At 36.6% G+C, this 19,309-nt stretch overlaps 1 protein-coding gene across 3 annotated transcripts in view; it reads right to left on the bottom strand.

Annotated features, from left to right (window-relative positions):
• Nucleotides 1-11: 11 nt before the first annotated feature.
• Nucleotides 12-19,309, bottom strand: part of Csde1 (cold shock domain containing E1) — a 40,990-nt gene continuing 21,692 nt past the window's right edge. For 2 of the 3 annotated variants that reach the window (XM_038312130.2, XM_038312131.2), the window contains 16 exons: nt 19,077-19,169; nt 18,384-18,481; nt 15,623-15,704; nt 15,168-15,296; nt 14,940-15,065; nt 14,078-14,290; nt 12,166-12,306; nt 11,915-12,079; nt 8,828-8,935; nt 8,010-8,185; nt 7,202-7,314; nt 5,391-5,510; nt 3,435-3,613; nt 2,819-2,982; nt 1,653-1,785; nt 12-1,276 (listed from right to left, as the gene is read on the bottom strand). In XM_038312130.2, the coding sequence (XP_038168058.1) occupies nt 1,229-1,276; nt 1,653-1,785; nt 2,819-2,982; nt 3,435-3,613; nt 5,391-5,510; nt 7,202-7,314; nt 8,010-8,185; nt 8,828-8,935; nt 11,915-12,079; nt 12,166-12,306; nt 14,078-14,290; nt 14,940-15,065; nt 15,168-15,296; nt 15,623-15,704; nt 18,384-18,481; nt 19,077-19,169 (2,088 nt within the window). In that variant the 3' untranslated portion in view covers nt 12-1,228. The remainder of the gene's footprint in view (nt 1,277-1,652; nt 1,786-2,818; nt 2,983-3,434; nt 3,614-5,390; nt 5,511-7,201; nt 7,315-8,009; nt 8,186-8,827; nt 8,936-11,914; nt 12,080-12,165; nt 12,307-14,077; nt 14,291-14,939; nt 15,066-15,167; nt 15,297-15,622; nt 15,705-18,383; nt 18,482-19,076; nt 19,170-19,309) is intronic. The other variant, XM_038312132.2, reaches the window with a different exon arrangement.

The raw sequence follows: 19,309 nt of genomic DNA, 5'->3' as shown, positions 1-19,309 counted from the left end.
GCACTGGGTGCTAGTGTCTCAAAAATCAGTAAAACTTTATTCGCTTCCATTCTTTCGCCATTAACAGAAAAACGGAGAAAGCAAAAATGTTTTGTGTTTACAAAGATAAATGGCCTCTTTACCCAGAGATCAAATACTCAAATGACAACGGGGAAGATGAAAGTGCCCTCCCCCACAACCCCTGAGCTGACTCTTGTCACCTTTAGACAAAAAGCCTTCACTCCACTAGCCAGAGACCCTGTTTGGGGCCAATTCAAGACGAGGGCCAAGAAATCAGGCCAATCCATTCCCGTGATACAAAGTTGAACAGAAGCTGCACCAAGGATCAAGTGCCTGTATTCAACAGGACATTGGATCCAGGGGGCTACTTATAAAAAAAACAAGATTCATTTCAGGCACAACTTTTTTATTTTTTTGTTTTGTTTTGAAATCAGTAAAAGAAACTGGGTCCTAGAAGCTGCAGTGATCTAAGCAGCAGCAATTTTGTGCATTCGTCTTTTGTTTAAATACGTTTAAATTATCACACTGCTGGCACACTTCATTTGCATGAAATTCTGCACCATACATACTAATTGTAGTAAAGTTATTTACCCCCCCTACCCCATCCCAGGAAAAAAAAACTATTCTGGAAGATAATTTTCACTGAAATGTAATCAAACTCGTTAAGTGGATTGTGACAAGATTATAAATGATATGAAAATAACATTTTAACATTTGGCCATCAACTTAAGAAAATCGTTTGCTATATAAATTTTTGCAATTTTTAAAGGTAATATAGTCTACCTTCATATGGTCCTCAGAATTAAAGCATAATGAACAGGAAGGAAAAGGAGAAGAATGCGGCTGAGCTAAGTAATGAAGGTAGAGCATACTGACTGGAGTGCAGAACTTCATAGGGCCAACAAGGTAACAGTCTGTTCATTACACAGGCCAAGTGGAATTGCAATTACCAGTTGCGTTAAATGCACCAAATAAAGCTCCTAAATTGATACTATAAGGCGCCACCTTAAGTTTCCCAGGCTGCAACTGTGCATAATTTTAAAATGGTTTCTTAAATTTATTTATTTTTTTAAACATAACACGAGGAAGGTGTTAAAACTGGTGTAATAGCTCAATAGAATAAGTATTCCAGATTTTAGGAGGGATGAAGAGAAAGATATTCAGAACCCTTCACCAGAATCCCCCCAAGTTGACCATAGTGGATTAATGATGTGCTTTGTGGGTGTGGTTAGTCAATGACACCAGCTTGACGGATCTTTCTTTCTGCACCAAATCCCTGTGAAGAAATAAAACAGCTAATGATTTGAGTGTATAACAATCACAAGACATAATCCTAACAAAATATGAAAATACTATTTTAAATTTTTATATCTACTACAATTTCTCTCCTAAGAGTAAAAAACTTATGGAGTAGGCCTGAAAGCAAGAAATGTGATTCTTGGTGTGATAGCATACACCTGTAATCCTACCATGGGTAAAGCAAAGGTAGAGTGGGGAGTTTAAGGCCACTTATCTGCATATGCCCCTTCCTCAAAAAGAAAAAAAAAAAAAAAAGGATCTTACACAAAGTATCTATTAGGGATGAATCAATGTGTCTGGGAACCCTAACTAGTAATAAGCTGACCTCCCTCGAATCCCCAAAGAAATCATACCATGGAGTTATCTGGCCCCCTCGGCTGACGAAGAACCATTAGACGAGGAGCGCTAGCATCATCCAGGGTGATATTCTTCAAGCGATTGACCAATCGATCAGGTCGAGGAGCTGCAACAGCTTTGGGGCCTTCACTGTAAGTGTGAAAGTGAGAAAAACCAATTGCTGGGAAGAAGGCAATCATCTGGAAGGTGTCCTACCCAAATGACTCACTTTTAACGAGGGGGACTCTTGACTCAACTTGACAGCTAGCAAGACAAGACAGACAAGTTTGGTTTTATAATAACTTTTCCCAGCTCAGCTGCAACCAGACAAATGCTGTGAAGAATTGTTTCAGTGAGACCCTAGACTTGTCTGCAGAAAGACTAATTACATAGATAACATAAAACAAGGTAACATGGAAAATCTTTAAAAGTCTAACATTAACAGTTCTAGATTCCTACCTTTAAAAGGAACAATGTTGAGGCTACAAATCCTAATAGCATGAACCATGATGACTAAGGTATAAAAATTAGACATTTAAGTAGCACAAGGCCTAGAAATAACTTGACAGAAAATAGTTAATTAGCTGAATTTCTTAAAAACAAGAATTATGGGGCTGGAGAGATGGCTCAGTGGTTAAGAGCGCTGCTTGCTCTTCCAAAGGTCCTGAGTTCAATTCCCAGCAACCACATGGTGGCTCACAAACATCTGTAATAAGATTGGTGCCCTCTTCTGGCCTGCAGGTATGCATGTAGACAGAATACTGAGAATACTGTATACATAATTAATAAATAAATCTTTAAAAAAAAGAATTATATAACCTTCTAATATTGAAGACCAGCACATTCAGTGCTAAAACATTACAGTACCCAAGTGTGTTCTCAGGTCAGGTCTGTAAGACTCAAGGTCATACAATGAATACTAAAGGTAGAAAAATGGACATGGCAGATGGCATGTGTAAGCAAGCTCAAAGTTAGTCATGAATATATAAAGTTGAGACCTGTCTCAAGCCAATGACTAAGGTAAAAAAGATAATATTAGATAGAGGTAAAAGTGGAATATACCTAATAAACCCAAACAGACAGATTGGAAAAGGCAAGAAATCTGGCAAAGTACATACTATTAAACAAATTAGGGGAATAAACTCAGCACAGTTACTAATCCAACCACAGTAAATAAACTCACCAGACTCGCCAAACATTACAGGCACTGCATTTCCCAGTACGCTGATTAAGAATCACTGAGAATTCCACCTCATCTCCTGCCTGTAGCTCAATGCCATCCTGAACTTCTTTCACGTGAAAAAAGAGCTTCTTGCTATCTCCTACTTCATAGTTAATAAAGCCAAACTAGAATAAGAAAACACACATACACAAAATTTACAATGGAGAAGACATACTAGAGAAAGGAAAACACTTCTTTTTTGAAAGGTAAAGCTAACTTTAATTAATTATAAAACATGGCATTAATACTGATGAGCCAAATTCAGCTGGGTGTATTGTAGAATTCATGAGTTACAACTTTGAAATGATTGTCATTCATCTTATTACAAGCATGACTAAGATAGTCCTCAGAGAGTGACAGCAATTATTAATAATCACTCTTATTTTCTCCTTGCTAATAATGCTGTCACTTTTCCTCCCTGTCTTCCTCCCAAAACAATAAAGTCCAAATAAAAACTACATGAGTCAGGCACCAGTCAGGCACTTAAGAGCGCCATGAGATGAGGGAAGGAGGCGTTTCTTTATCAACATATCAAAGGATAGCTGCAGATCCAGAGGCATAGTTAGCATTTACTTACCTGATCTTTCACACACTCCACAGTGGCCCTACGAAGGGGTGTGATGTTGTAGGCCATAGTTTGTGCATTTTGGCCAAGGACACACAACTGGAACTTAACACTCTCCCCTTTCTGTAGGCAATCTCCTTTGTTGGCCATCCCAACTATGCCAAATGGATACACTTCACCTTTCATATCCCCTGTAAACAAAGTGGCATAAAGTCTAAGTATACACACTAAAAATGCATTTTGGAACCTTTTAATTTTTTAAACGTGAAAAGTTTTGCCTTAAAACTTAACAGGAATCTTAAATGTTAAAGATTAACATGGAAGCAGATGACAAAACAAAAACAAACCTTAAAAGCTCAAGTGATGAACTTCTAAAATGCATTATGAACCAACCAGCCAAAAATACTGACCAGGTGGCAAACTAGCAAAGCATAGGTAAAGCAATATACAAATCTGACATCCAGAATTCTTTGTTATGATCCAGGCTCCTTTCTCTTAGACGTTATAAAAAAGGCTCTTTGATCATCTGCTCCAAGCCCCCTATCCCTGTTCTATACAATAACAAAAAGTGACCTAAAGACCAAGGCAAGAGATTAACTCATTAACTCAGCATTTAGACAAAGTCAATGAGTTAACATCAGAAATATGCAAACTTCAGAGCTAGAAATGCCTAGCAAACCTATTGATAATTATAAAGTAAGATTTATATTATTTTAGTACCTAAAACACACAGGACCCAAATATTTGAAATAATTCCAGCAGACTAATTAGTGAAGAGGTACAATCATTTATTAACATTTCTATGGGTCATAATTTTCATAGACTCTCCTAAGGCTAAAGATACTGTTGCCTTTTTAAAGATGAAGAAACTGAACTAAAAGTTAAAAGTACCATTTAAAAAAAAAAAAAAAAAAAAAAAAAAAAAACCTGGGCAGTCGTGGTGCATGCCTTAATCCAAGCACCTGGGAGGCAGAGGCAGGGAGACCTCTGTGAGTCTAAGGCAGGCCAGCTTCGTCTACAGATAGCTATGACTATCCCACAGAGAAATCCTTTCTCAAACTCCCACCCCAAAAAGACAACTGATAGAGGGTGCATGTTAAAGTTAGTAGCCCACATATCCTTTGTCAGACAGAACATTATTGGGGTCACAAAGACAACTCCTATTTGGAGGGTTATGATGGGGGAGAGAAAATGCAACAGGGGAGTTTCATGTAAAACAGACTAAGAACCTCATATATAAAGCACTGGCCATCAAGGTTCTTTTCTTTCTATACATGGACTGTTCACCTTTATTTTACATTCTTTCTGACTTACAGATGATACATACAAGGATTTCTTCTCTTTATGAGAAAAGTCATTTGAGTGAAATGTTCAACTACTCCATCATTATTTAACCCTATTATCCTAATTATGCACCATTCCCTACTATTTCTATTAGACTTAGTTGATGCACACTTTTAAAATAAAATTGGCCTTTCTGTGTGGTGGTGATTAGGAAAAAATAAAAACCAAAATTTTGACTGCTTAAAGATGGGGAGAATATTACAGAAGTAAAAAGTGGAGAGAGTCAAGTGGTGGATACCTGGGTGCTAAGAAACAGCACTTCAGGAAGTGAAGTATCCATAAAACTGAATAAAACTGAATGGGCACCAACCTAAATGACTAGTAGATTAAATAAAAGTGGATCATCACCATTCAACATTAAATATTCAGCACAGTAGTCATTTGTTCAGTTCAATCCAGGCTGACCTCATTTTCAAGGAGTATAAGAATAAAATTAAGCATGGAAAGGGAGACCTTTCTAAATTGAGCGAGAGAGCGAGAGCAAGATGAGAGAGAGAGAGAGAGAGAGAGAGAGAGAGAGAGAGAGAGAGAGAACAAATGCAATGAACCCTATCCAATATTTAAATGTTGTTAAGTGCTCATGAGAAGGCATGGAAGATTTCACTGTGTCATGGATGTGCTTACCTTCCTCCACAATCTCAATCATTCCTTGGTACTCAATCTGTGTTGGATCAACACCTCTCAGAGGACGAATGACTTTACCAGAGTAGATGGTGGGATTAGCTTCCTCAGTAATGCCATTCACTACAAAACAAATGCACACGTAATTTTCACTCAGCCATTTTAAACTCTATCTGATGGAAGAAAAGTGGGAAAAAATACAAGTCTAATGTGCATACAAGGTGAATGTTTTTTATTTAGATTTTCAAGGATTTTAATTTTTTTTTCTAATTATATATTATGTATCTCTGCAATGACTGTAGTACCTGATGCTATAAGAGGGCAATAGATCTCCTGAAGCTGGTTTATAGAGAACTGAGGGCTACATAGGATAGGAGCTGGGAATATAGGTCCCTTGAAAGAACATACATCAGTATGCATGCAGCTTCCAACCAGTGAATCATCTTTCCATCCCATTTTTCCCCTCCTCCACAATGATCTCATTATGTAGTTCAGGCTGACTTAGAACTCAAGATCTTACCCAGTTGAGATTATAGGTGCAAATTACCATCAACTAGTTAGCTGACTAAATTCTTAAAACTGAAACAGGGAATCTGAAGCCAGTTCTATATCTTGAATAATTATTTAACCATAAATGTTTCTAAAATGTCATTAACAATGCCTAAGCTTAGTAAATAGCTCAATCTGTCAGATATCACAAATACTCCTATTTATACACATCTTCTGAGCCTGGCATAGTGGTACACACCTTTAAACCCAGCACTCAGAAGGCAAAAGCAGCTGGATCTCGAATTCCAGGACAGTCAGGGTTACACAGAGAAACCCTGCCTTGTAAAAATCAACCAACCAACCAATAGATATTCTTGTTCTTGTCACTTCTATTTTCTACCCACAAAATTTTTTTTGTGGTAGAAAAAAAAAAAGAAAAGAAAAGCATAAACGACCAGGACCTGTCTGCTTTCCCTCACAACAATATCTCTAGTGCATCAAACACACTGCATACTTAGGTATCTGTGGAATCAAAATGGATGGTCTTAGCTGTCCTATCTCTAGGTTTCAAGGTCAAGTATTATTTGGGGAATTTAAATAAAGTCAAAATGGAGTTTAGGCTGTGTGAAAATAGGAGATGCCAGAGCTGTCCTTAAGTGCTACACCCTGGGTTTCATCCCTAACACAGAAATCACTCTGCCAAACCAAAGACTCTAAACAGTTCAAATGGCCTTCATTTACACATTTAAACCTACATGCTCCAAAGCAGTCTATCAGGAGAATGCCTATTTTCCTAACAGCAAAGATGTATTTATATAAAGAATATATATTTCTGGGATTTAAAAACAAAATAGGAGGGAGCCTTAAAAAAATAAAGATATCCAAAACAATTCCTAAAAATTATCAGAAATGCATAATTCCCCATCCCACTCCAAAATCAGATGTGAGCCCGGTAGGTGGCACACACACTAACAAGGCAAAGCCAGCGGTTCTCTTGAGTTTGATGCCAGTCTGATCAACACAGGCAGTTCTAGGTCAGCCAAGGTTTCAGAGTGAAAGACCCTGTTTTAAACTGCTACAGCAGCCTTCTAATTCAAAGTGCCATCTCTTAAATGTTACCTAAACCACAAAAACTTGCAAAAATAAACTGTCACGTCTAGCATTCAGAAACCCAAGGTAGGGATAAGAACATGGATCTCTGACAAACAGCTAAGGAGATGATCTGAGCACCAGAGAGTGAATGTTGTAGGCCTTATCCTCCTTTCTCACCGTATTTACTGTCTTTCAGTGAAAGCACAGGATGAATAGGAATCACAATTCATTACCTGAGTGAGTCTTGTTTACTTTCTCAGCACTGACTTTATTGCCTTTGCCTTTGGACAAGCTGTATTCAACCATATCTCCCAGTTCCAGGCTATCAACATCACCAGAGAATTCACTAAAGGGAAAGGAAAATAAAGTGACATTAAAGGAGGCCATCAGTACTAAAACAACAGCAGCAGGCAGCTTTACTCTTTTCAGTGGAGCCCTGGCTGTCCTGGAACTCACTCTGTAGACCAGGCTAGCCCCGAACTCACAGAGATCCACCTGCCTCTGCCTCCCTCCCTAGTGCTGGGATTAAAAACCACCCAGCAGCCTTTACTCTAATAGCCATAACTGCTTATACTGGACACAGTTTTAAGGTACTGATTCATTAAATCCTTAGACAAAAACAAACAAAAAAACCTCAACCTATTAAAATGAGGTACCTTACATCTCTAGCTTACGATAATGAAAAGAAACAAAGAAGTTAATTCATTTGATGGAAGTAAAACATATTTAAGTGGCAGAACCTGAATAGAAACTAAACTATCTAGTTCTGGTCCAACTATAGTTTACACTATATACTATAACTGTGTATATCAAATCACATCATTCTCATACCAATATTTATAACAAAACTGTATTCTTTTATTGAAGAAGAAATTATAAAAAAGGCAGGTAAGTCTATTTCTATATACATCTTGCCATAATTACAAATAGAAAAACTGAGTCTCAAAAACTACAATTACCAAAAAGTATCAACTGATTAAATTTTAGAAACTCTAATGCAAAAGAATAGAAATAGCATGCTGCCCAAAAGGCATTCCTTACCTATAATGGAAAAATATTTCCTTATCATGATTAGCTGTTTCAATAAATCCAAAATTATCTTTCAGAGTTGCCACATAACCTAAGAGCCTTTTGGAGTTAGAATTACGACCTAAAAGTCTCACACAAGTTGCAATTTGCTGTCCAGGCCTCTGTTTGTCACTAATACTAAATTCAACCTAAAGAGAGAGAGAGGGAGGGAGAGAGAGAGAGAGAGAGAGAGAGAGAGAGAGGGGGGGGGGGGGGGGAGGGAGAGATGCTCATTAGTATCATTGTCATGTCCATGTCAAGTTCTGTAATTCTAAAATCAAAATCTAAAACAACCCCAACTATGCTTTTTACTCCAGATCTCTTTTGTAATTACTTTAATAGAGTAATTTGCAGAAAAACACTCAATGCTTTATGAAAACTGACTTGAGGCAGAGTTTTTTCCTCAATGTCTACTCTTACTGTCTCCAAAAGAAGGCTGTCTGAAAAGGCAAGCAGTATAAAGCTCTGGCATGATTTAAACTGGGACTATTTCAGTAAGTACTTTAAGTTTTCTTGTGGACATATTTAAACTGTATCCAATGGCTGTCACCTTGCCTACTGAGTGCTAGAATTACAGGTGTATGCACCACACCTGTCTCTAAAAATAGCTCATATTTAAAAACCTAGTATTCAGTATGTTTTAAGCTCACAAGACTCTGTTTTAATTATACATTAAACCTTTCAAGTACAAAAATGTTTAGCCAAACTTAACGAAATGTAAAGCATCCATCAGGGTTTATGATCAACCACGAACTTTTCTTCAAATAAGAATTATAAATTAATTATCTTGCCTTATCTCCTATCTGAGGAGAAGTAGATCCTTCCACATCCTTGGCTTGAAAAGCAATAGTCAGTTTCACCCCACAGTCATCATAAGCAATAATGCCATCTTCCGCCTCCTAAAAAATATAAAATACAAATAAATATCCTTAAGAACACTAACAAATTATAACAAAAAAAAATGGAAGAACTAACTACAGAACTTAGAAACCCTTAACACAAAGAACTGGCAGAGCGATAGGAATTTATTCCAGGACTCTCAAAATAATACAAGATAAAACACATGAATAAAAGATATGACTGTCTTTGTCTACAGCTGCCTCAATCTACTTATATCACTGAGCCTTTTTACTCTTATCAAAAATTAAGTCGAATAGGTCATTTTCATGCTGCAAAAATTTTCTCTTGGCTGGAACTTAGGCTTCTCATAAAGAAGACTCTTTAATATTCATAAGTAGCAGCTGGGTGGTGGCGGTGCATGTCTTTAATACCAGCACTAAGGAGGCAAAGGCAGGCAGATCTGTGAGTTCGAGGCCAGCCTGGTCTACAAGAGCTAGTTCCAGGACAGGCTCCAAAGCTACAGAGAAACCCTGTCTTGAAAAACCATACCAAACCAAACACAACAAACTAGCACAAATTAGTATTTCAACACTAACAATTTTTACACACATATATTTTTATATATAACCTGTAAACAAACTATATCATTTTTGTGGTTTAACACCATTTCTCTAAGAATAATGTCAACATCATTAATTTGTCTTCCCTACAGTAGCACAATTAGTAAAAACCCAGAGACAGATGTTGGGGTGCAAGCTGAAGATGAGAAAAGCAAAGCAGACAAATCACTAGGGAGTTCCTATCAAGGCTCAAACAAACAAAGGGGTGAACCTGTCCTTTGACTAACTGTAAAACTGCAAAGCTCTCCACCAAACCTCCGACTGCAGAATGAAACCCTGAGCTGTTTCTGCTTATATATTACAATATATATAATAATATATTATATTATATAGTGCTGGGATTAAAGGCTTACGCCACCACTCAGCCTCTTTGGCTAACTAGTGAGGCTATTGGGTATATGCCACCATTGCCTGGACTGTACGGCTGCCTGGTGTGGCTAACTTTGTACTCCAATCTTTATTTGTTAAAACACAAATAAAACATCACCATATTTCCCTTTTTAGTCTACAATAAAAAAGACTAAGTAATATAAGGAAACTATATAAATACAATAACTATGCAATATATACAGGCAATAAGTACATCAGCAATGTCTAATTCATTTTTATTAGACAAATTCAGAGAAAATACTTCATTATCCATCCTATCTTGGTTAGTCCAAAGTCTTGTACATAATTTACTTTCTATCATAACTTGTATTACCACCCAAACCTATTTTTTTTGATATCTCTCAACCTTAAACACTATACACTTCTTTAGTGAATTTCTTTTTTGAGTCTCATAAAGAAGGAAAACTCTTTAAATTATTTTAGTCTTCAATTACGCCAAAGACCCAAAAAGGAAATATTAACTGAGTAATCAGGAAGTGCAAGCGACTTCCAAAAAAATGTGAGAAATGACAGAAACCGCTGACTGCCTAGACACCTTAAATTTCACCTCACTGCTATTCCATAATCAAAACCAGTTCACTTATGTTCTTCTGCAATTCGCATTCTTTATAAGTATTTATACATTAATTTCTTAAACATGAGCTATTTACCAGATAAGCAATTTGAATTAGAGAAACTATTTCCAGGTACCAGGAAGTCTTAAGGTTAAAAATAAACCACAGTACCAAACCAGTACAATGCCCCCTTGGTAACTATTTTAAAATGATTTCTTTTCCGGTATCTCTTTCATGTACCTTATAATTGACTACCTCATTTAAAGCTATAATAATAGCATCATGGTCCTAGAGTACATGACTGTCATTACCTAATTGACAATCTTCAAGTATACACCAAAGTTCATCACTGAACTTGGCAATCAATGCTCTTCTCTCAACCAAATCTACACACAATCTACCTTCTTCAAATGAGTTATCTGCTGCTTTCTAAAGAAAACCTCCCTGCCCCCTTTTTCTTTTCTTTTTTTCTTTTTTGGTTTTTTCGAGACAGGGTTTCCCTGTAGTTTTCTAGAGCCTGTCCTGGAACTAGCTCTTGTAGACCAGGCTGGCCTCGAACTCAGAGATCCGCCTGCCTCTGCCTCCCGAGTGCTGGGATTAAAGGCTTGCGCCACCACCGCCCGGCCCCCTTTTTCTTATCTACACCTTTTTTTCTGCCAGAAATGCACTTTATTCTATCTCCACATATTAAATGCAAATACCTTAACAAAACCATTCCAGACCTTCCAAGTTATTTTTCAGAGTACTCTTAGGAACTTGCTTTTGTACTTATGGGAGGAGGGAGGCTGTTGGGACTATAGAAAACTTTACACTTCTTAAGAATCATTCTGGACAACTCTCAACATATTTGTGAAAGCAGAATTTAGACTTCTGTATAATCAAGACACTTGTTAATAAATGACAATGGGAATACAAACACATGAATATGATATACACAGTTTGGAAACTTCTGATGAGTAGTTCTTAAATGAAGCAGTTTTGCCTCCCACAGTTCATTTAGCAATTCATGGAGACATTTTGTCTGGTATACTAGGAAGAAACTAGAACACTACTAAAACATCCCACCTGCAAAATGTTGATGCTGAAGCTAAGAAATGGTAATATTACAGATATTTTAAAAACCAAGTTTGTCTGAATGCTCTAAATAGCTGAGAATGAACTCCTGATATTCCAGTCTCTACCTGACAAATGTTAGAATCCTAGGCCAGTACCATCATGGCTCGTGTGTAGAGACTTTTAAAAAGAAGATAATCTTAGGCGGGTGGTAGTGCACACACCTTTAATCCCAGAACTCAGGAGGCAGACTCTGTGAGTTCGAGGCCAGCCTCGGCTACAAGAGCTAGTTCCAGACACAGAGAAACCCATCTTCCCCCTCTCCAAAAAGGGGACAATGTTTTATTAAGTGGACTGCATTGAATTTGTTTCTAAGCAAAGATAGAAGACATACAAACCAACTGGATCACATAACACTTGCCTTGTCTTTGCCTTTATTTGGGCTTGTGGTTTTAGGATTGGAGAAAGTGGCTTCTTTTTCTACAGTGCCCAGAAAACGATGATCTGAATGGGAATGGAATGAAACCGTGCCCTTGGGAAGTTTTTTAATCCTAATAGCATGATTTCTTTGGGCAGAGAGCATATCCTACAAATAAAAGAAAAACTAACTTTAAAATTACAGAAAAGACAGCAGAAAACCAACCCTAGACACCTTCCCCAACAACTACTTACAGGAACCACAGTAAATTCTACTTCATCTGCAATGTGGAGCTGATTCCCATCTAGAATCTCACTGAAGTGGAAGAACATACGAGCATCACGATCCACACACTTGATGAAACCAAAACCATCTCTCATGGCAGCAATCACACCCTGAAACCCAAATAACAATTTTACTGGTTATGCAGTTTGTCAGAAACAAAATTTCAGAATCACCATCAAGTTTAATTTATTCCTTCAAAAAACCAATATGAATATTATATCAGTTTGGGATTTTTTCATTTATATATAAACTAATTTCAGCATATTATTTTTTCTTTAAAATACTATCTTTTTATAAACCCCACATCAAATCTGGGTTACTGATCTACACAATGGAGCCTGCCCAACCTTCAAAAGAGTATTTTAACCCTTATAATTTTGAGAATTTCCGGGTGCCACTCTGTGACAAATGTACATTATAAGATTATGAAATAACTATACATACACCCTATTTCATAAAATAGCCAAATGACAATGTAACGTAAAAATTTCAAATATTTACTGATATACGTCATGAATGACAAAAGCAATCTTTTACTATTTTAAAATCTTGTATAAATTTAGACACAGAAAGAACTTAAGATGTAAAGAACAAAATGTATTATTTTGTTTCTTCCTCGTGTTTTCTTTTTTCCTATATAAAACGCAGGCTTTGTGTACCACTGTATCCACAGAACTTGGAACATGCAAGGCACTCGCTCATATTTACTAAAATAACATGAATTTTTATCCATCAATTAATTGCACATTGATTATTTATGCAGAAACAGATAAATACTACCTTAGAATATGATATGAAAACTTTGATATTTAATCCTTATCAAACTCCTAATGGTAACCAGGATATATACTTTATAGCATAAAGCATAAAAGAGATTCCAACCGAGAAACCTAAATTTGGAAAGAGGGCTTAATGTTCATGTGTAGGACTCAGGTTTGATCCCAGGGATTTACACAGCAATTTACAACCACCTGTAACTCCAATTCCAGGAAATCTGATGCCCTCTTCTGTCCTCTATATGTACCAGGCACATACAGTACATACATACATACACACATACATGCAAGAAAAACTCTCATACACATAAAACAAGTTATAAAAAAAAAAAGGCAAGGGCCAGGACTGTGGAGACATATACATTTAATCCTAGTACTAGGGAGGCAGAGGCAGGTAGAGCTATGTAAGTTCAAGGCCTACCTGGTCTACAGTTTCAGGACTCTAGAGAAATCTTGTCTTAATAAATAAGGAACTTACAAAAACTATGTTTTTATTGACAACACTGAGACATGCTACTGATGTTATGATCCCAAACAATACTAATTACAAACTATCTGCGAAAAGTCAGTCCACAGAATGTTTTTAAGATATACTTGGGTAACATTGTCAGGCACACACCATTCCTAGACATATATTTATTAAAAAGAATATATAAACATTATCATAAGAGAAACAAGCTCTATTTAGCATTGTTTAACCTAGTGCTTACTAAACATCACAGAGGAAATCTTAAGAAAATATACTTCTTGAAGTCTTATTCATATTATATTAGCAATCATTCACATTTCCAATCTAAACTTAATTTATATACATTTCTAAGATAACTAAGAGTAAGAAAAAGACCCAGACTAATTCATGTATAATTCTTAACTACTTAATAAGGTAGTTATTAGCTCACACTCGTTCCTCTAACAACTTACAGGAACTGGCTCTCTCCTTTCATCACATGCATACTGTGGCTTGAACGTGGGCTGTCACACTTGGAAGCAAGCACCTTTATTCGCTATATCATCAGCCTAAGAGGTTCCCAGCTAATACTGTCAATCAAAATCCATCACTAAACCCTCAATGTTAGACAACAACCCAAAAATACTAAACACTTACCATTTCTCTGGCTTCATTAGTGAACTGAAATGTATTTGATAGAACCTCTATGTTGGTTGCTCGTTCTAATTTGTCACGTCGGTCTGTTGAAATATTAAACCTAACATGGTCACCTTCCAGCAGGGTCACTTTGGATTTTGTGTCTTTGTCTCCAAAGGGAAGTTCTTTAGGAATCACAAAGTCAACTTTGATTCGTCCTGGCAATGGGTCATTCTGATGAGAAGGAAAAACGATTTTAGCTGGAGATTTCTCATCCTTTTTAGCTCTAAGTCAAACAAGAAGAACACATGGTAAATAGCTTGTAATATAGTACCCTGAAGGAAAAAAACTGCTGACAATATGAAGCCCAATAACAAAGTTTCATGGTCTAAGGTCCCATAACAACCATAAAATTAAACACTGCAGTTAAGACTGCACTACGATACCAAGGAATGTTTGGGTAAAACACTTTTTAGCCTTTTATAGCCACATTTGCCCAGCAATGACACCTCTCACTCTACCTCCCAACAAATTAACAAATGGCTTTTAGAGGGGTAAATGGAGAAGAAGCAAATGCAGTCCAATATAATATTGTAAGGACCTTTGTTAATCACTCAGAAAAAAACCACACCCATCAGTATGTCATTTATTAGTTTGTCTTTTCTTTCTGTAGCACTTGGGGACTCGGTGCATGATAAGACAGCCCCTCTGCCATTGAGCGATAGCCTTAGAATCTATTTAGGTTTTTACTTTTTTATACTTCCCTACACAAAATTTACCAAGCAGACTACAATTTTAGGGCAATACTAAATTACTATAAATATATAGTAAATACTATACTACTGACTGGTCACTGAAGAGTCTTCCAATAAAGACAACTCACCTGGTTTTTACTGGGTACTTTTGGGATAACTTTGGTTACAGTTCCTTCAAAATGTTCAATACTAATATCTTCGAAAATGACTGTCCCTTGAGGCAATAGTCTGACATCTGTTGCAACTTCTTTACCCTAAATCAAGAGGGTGGAATGGGCAGGGGGTCACATAATTTTAAGTGCTTCCTAATTAATAGTAAAAGGCCCATGATCAAGTTAGTGAATGAACCATCTTACATTTCTGTCCTTGATTGTGAATTCCACATCATCTCCAGGCTGTAAGGTTTCTAGGTCACCTTTAAATTCACTATAGTGAAAGAATATCTCTTTTACCACATCACCTCTTTCAATAAAGCCAAACGCCTCCTAAAGCAAAAAGCAGCCCCCAAACACATGAACATTAATTACCAATCAATATACAAATGCATGATAACAACTTAAAAAAAAATCAGTAAACTTTATCATAAGATTATAGTATAGTTCAAATAGTATAACTTGGTAAAGTCTACCTTTACTAGAACTTAGAGAACTAGCAATCAAGAAGTTTATAAAATTCAGTTAAAGTTAATGAGGAATAAATCTTAAACTGGAAGACAGGAACACCAAGTGGGTTCGGGTTTGTAGTACAAAGCTTAAAAGCAGTTCAAAAACAAAACAGCAAATCTAAAACTGTCAACTTTATCAACATTTACCTTCATGGCACAAACTACTCCTTGACAGCGAGCTTGTTTCTTTTTCAAAAGCATAATGTTACGAGCACTTACAGCACCAGTGCTGGAGAAGAGAGAGAAATCAAAACGGGTGTATTATTTGAGTTGGTTACAAACTAGTGAGTCAAAAAAAAAAAAAAAAAAACCAAAAAAAAAAAAAAACCATTTTTCTAAGTCTTAAATTTTCTGTTACTATTAAAAAGATATTTAAGGTTTATGATATCTGACACTTCTATATGGAAAAAAAAACTGCTCAAGCTCTACATCTAACTCAAAATTCATGGGATTTTTTTCATGAATTTGTGAAGTATTTTTTTTAAACTTAAAAATACAACTTTTACTTGGGTATGTGATGTGCTACTCTACTTGGCAATCCTAACAGAAGAACTGAAACAAAGACAAACTTGAATACCATCAAAGGTGAAAACTCTAGTTTTATAGCCAGGTAAGCATGACAATATCAGTAAGTGATAAATTTAGTAGCTATTCCTTAATCTTTTCTGGTTTTTTTTTTTTTTTTTTTTTTTTTGAGACGGTTTCTCCACGTAGCCCTCCCTGGCTGTCCTAGAACTGACTATGTAGACCAGGCTGGCCTCAAAGAGATCATCCTATCTCTGTCACCTGAGTGCTGGGATTAAAGGCACATACCACTAACTTGTTCATGACCTCCAAGAGACAGGACACTTTGCCATATTTTGAAAATGATATTCACCCTATTAAAGAACTGAAAACACACTGGCCGGTGGTGGCGCATGCCTTTAATCCCAGCACTCGGGAGGCAGAGGCAGGCAGATCTCTGTGAGTTCAAGGCCAACCTGGCCTACAAGAACTAGTTCCAGGACAGGCTCCAATGCTACAGAGAAACCCTGTCGCATAAAAACCAAAAAATAAAATAAAATAAAAAAATTAATAACAAAAAAAGAACTGAAAACACCACATGTTGCTACACTGCCCAAATCTCTGAACAAAACAATAGCAATATAAACTCAAGTTAATTTCAAAGATAGAATAAATTGTTTAAGACACAATAGTATCGCTGGGGGGTCAATGTCGTAATAGAAGAGCAACTATCTAAATTGAGACAAGTAACTGAAGTAATGTTTTTTTGAGGACTAAATGAAGGGCTGGAGAAATTGCTCAGAAGTTAAAAGTGCTTGCTGCTTCTTTCAGAGGGCATGGGATTAATACCTAGCACCCATGTGGGGCATGGATGTGGCTCACAACCACCTGTAAACTCCAGTCAGGAGTTGCCTTCTTCTGGCTTCATGAGGCACTGTATGCATGCAGTACACACACATACACATTAAATAAATATCCAGACATGGTGGTGCTCATCTTTAATCCTAGCACTCAGGAAGCAGAGGCAGGAGGATGTGTGTGAGTTTGAGGCCAGCCTAGTCTACATAGTGTGTTCCACAAGAAACAAAGGACCCATTCTCAAATATGAAAGTACTAGGCAAAAAAAAAATTATTTAGTACAAATCTTTGACATAGATAAATTATTAATGATAAAATTATCAGTGGCCCTTCTGAAACTCTCCCATGGCATATCCATTCTTTGGTATTGTACTTCATATTTAATTAAGATGCTTGGTCTAAAATTAATAATAGAAAACCACAACCCAGTTTCCATTTTTAGCATTCTAACAACTATGATCCATATAGTGTTCAATTACTCCTTCTTAGTCTACCATCTGCCTCTTAAACCAGATAAGAAAGAAATAGCATCTAGTTTCTGACCCCATGTACTTTGACATTCATATCCAAATCCCTGGCTGATCTTTATCTTCCATTCTAACTTAAGTCACTACTAGTCTAGAGCATCCAAGAGCCTACTATCTCTAGCACTTACACAACCCTAATAATCTATTTCCTCCAATTCTTTCAAGGATCATGAAGCTTATCTCATATGCCTACAATCCAACCAACACAGCTAATTCAAACTTCTAGCCATTTCCCCCAAATTGTCATATATATCTCTGATCACAGTTTTCCTCATTTTTTATGACTTTTCATTGTTCTCTCAAAACTAATCTTAAGTATTGGCTTGTCTTCAAAAATCTTCACTGAGTAGGTAGTTCCCTGAAAATGACAATGCTTTGAGCCAGAAGGTAGCTATCTGCCTTTAATCCTACAACTCAGGAGGCAGAAACAGGTAGATCTCTGTAAGTTCAAGGCCAGCCTGGTCTATAGTGTGAGTTCCAGGTCAGGCTCCAAAGCTACAGAGAAAACCTGACTCCAAAACCAAAAAAAAAAAAAAAAAAAAAAAAAAAAAAAAAAAAAACCAACCAACCAACCAACCAAACAAAAAACCACCCCAAAAGTTGAGAGTATTTAACTTGTAAAACTATTGTTATCTGAGGATGGAGGAAAACAAGACAATTGGAGGAATAAATCATAACTGTAAATAAAAAAAGAATGTTTCAATTACCTTTATATTCTAATGCTTGGTTACAGAATATTTAAAGACCTTTAAGGCTTCAGGTGCTGAATAAAAATCTTCAAAGTACCCAGGTTTGACAGACACTTAAATCATTTTAGATTTCTCCTATCTCCTCAAATTTAGGTATTTAAAATAGGATCTAACATTGTTCAGCCTGGTCTAGAACCCCTGATCCTGCCTGCCTCTACTTCCCAAGTGTTAGGACTATCAAGAGGGCACACCATCACACCTGGCTCTCACTTCAAATTTAATGTAAACCAAAAAGTCATTTAGGTTAGGAAAACATTGACGAGAACTTACTGTTTATTGTTATCAATTACAAAGTTAATTTTATCTCCAGTTTCCAGCTGAACATTCCCTTCCACGTCTTCAGAGGTGTAAGTCAGATAAAACACTTCCTGTGAATTAACAAATTATTATTATTATCCCAGCAGGATGCGTGTTCACTGTACAATGTGATTTACTTAAATACTTCTTACACTGGCATTTTAAAGCCAAAGTTCTTAAAATTATATGACAGTTGTCTTATTCATAAACACACTTCCCCCTCCATGGTGCTGATGACTTCTGAGTCCACAGCTAAGCAGCAATCCAAGTTCAAAAAGCTTACACACGTGGAAGCATTTGCCCAAAGACTGTAGTTACATTTCAAAAAAAACCAATTTTTACATAAGGCATTCCAAATAAAAAAAACTGGAGTTAGTGCTTAAAAGGAACCAGTATAAACCCCCACTCCCCACCAAAAAGTGATTTAAAGGAGCATTTTACCTTAATGTTCTAACTAAGGTCACACTTGGGCAAGCTAACACACTTGGAAGTCCTATGGATTTTTTCTTTAAAAATAATTTTATTATGCTGCACTTGAAGCCTCTTAAAACCAACTTTAAAAATGATTTTAGCAACTAGCTTACGTTTTCTACTTTGAATTTTAAAGTACGCTTATAGATCACATGATGGATCAGGCAAAGGTTTAAGAAAAATACACAAGTTTACCCCATTACGTTCGTAGCATACACTCCCTGTTGGACTCTGACCCGGGGCAGCTGGAGATTTACTCTCTAAGTTGTGAGGAACAGCGCACACAACCTACCAGTCAAAAAAAAAAAAATTTCCATTGCTAATCATTTCAGGAGCAGCACTGCAATATAAAATGAGTTCTAAAATCCTCTATACTATACACAGGGATGCATTTTAATATGATCCACAAGAGGATGTCATGCTGCCAA

The sequence above is a fragment of the Arvicola amphibius genome, chromosome 14 (genome assembly GCF_903992535.2).
Source record: "Arvicola amphibius chromosome 14, mArvAmp1.2, whole genome shotgun sequence".
Taxonomy (NCBI): Eukaryota; Metazoa; Chordata; class Mammalia; order Rodentia; family Cricetidae; genus Arvicola; species Arvicola amphibius.
Note: the sequence above shows the minus strand (reverse complement) of the source record. Positions and strands in the feature narration are given on the sequence as shown.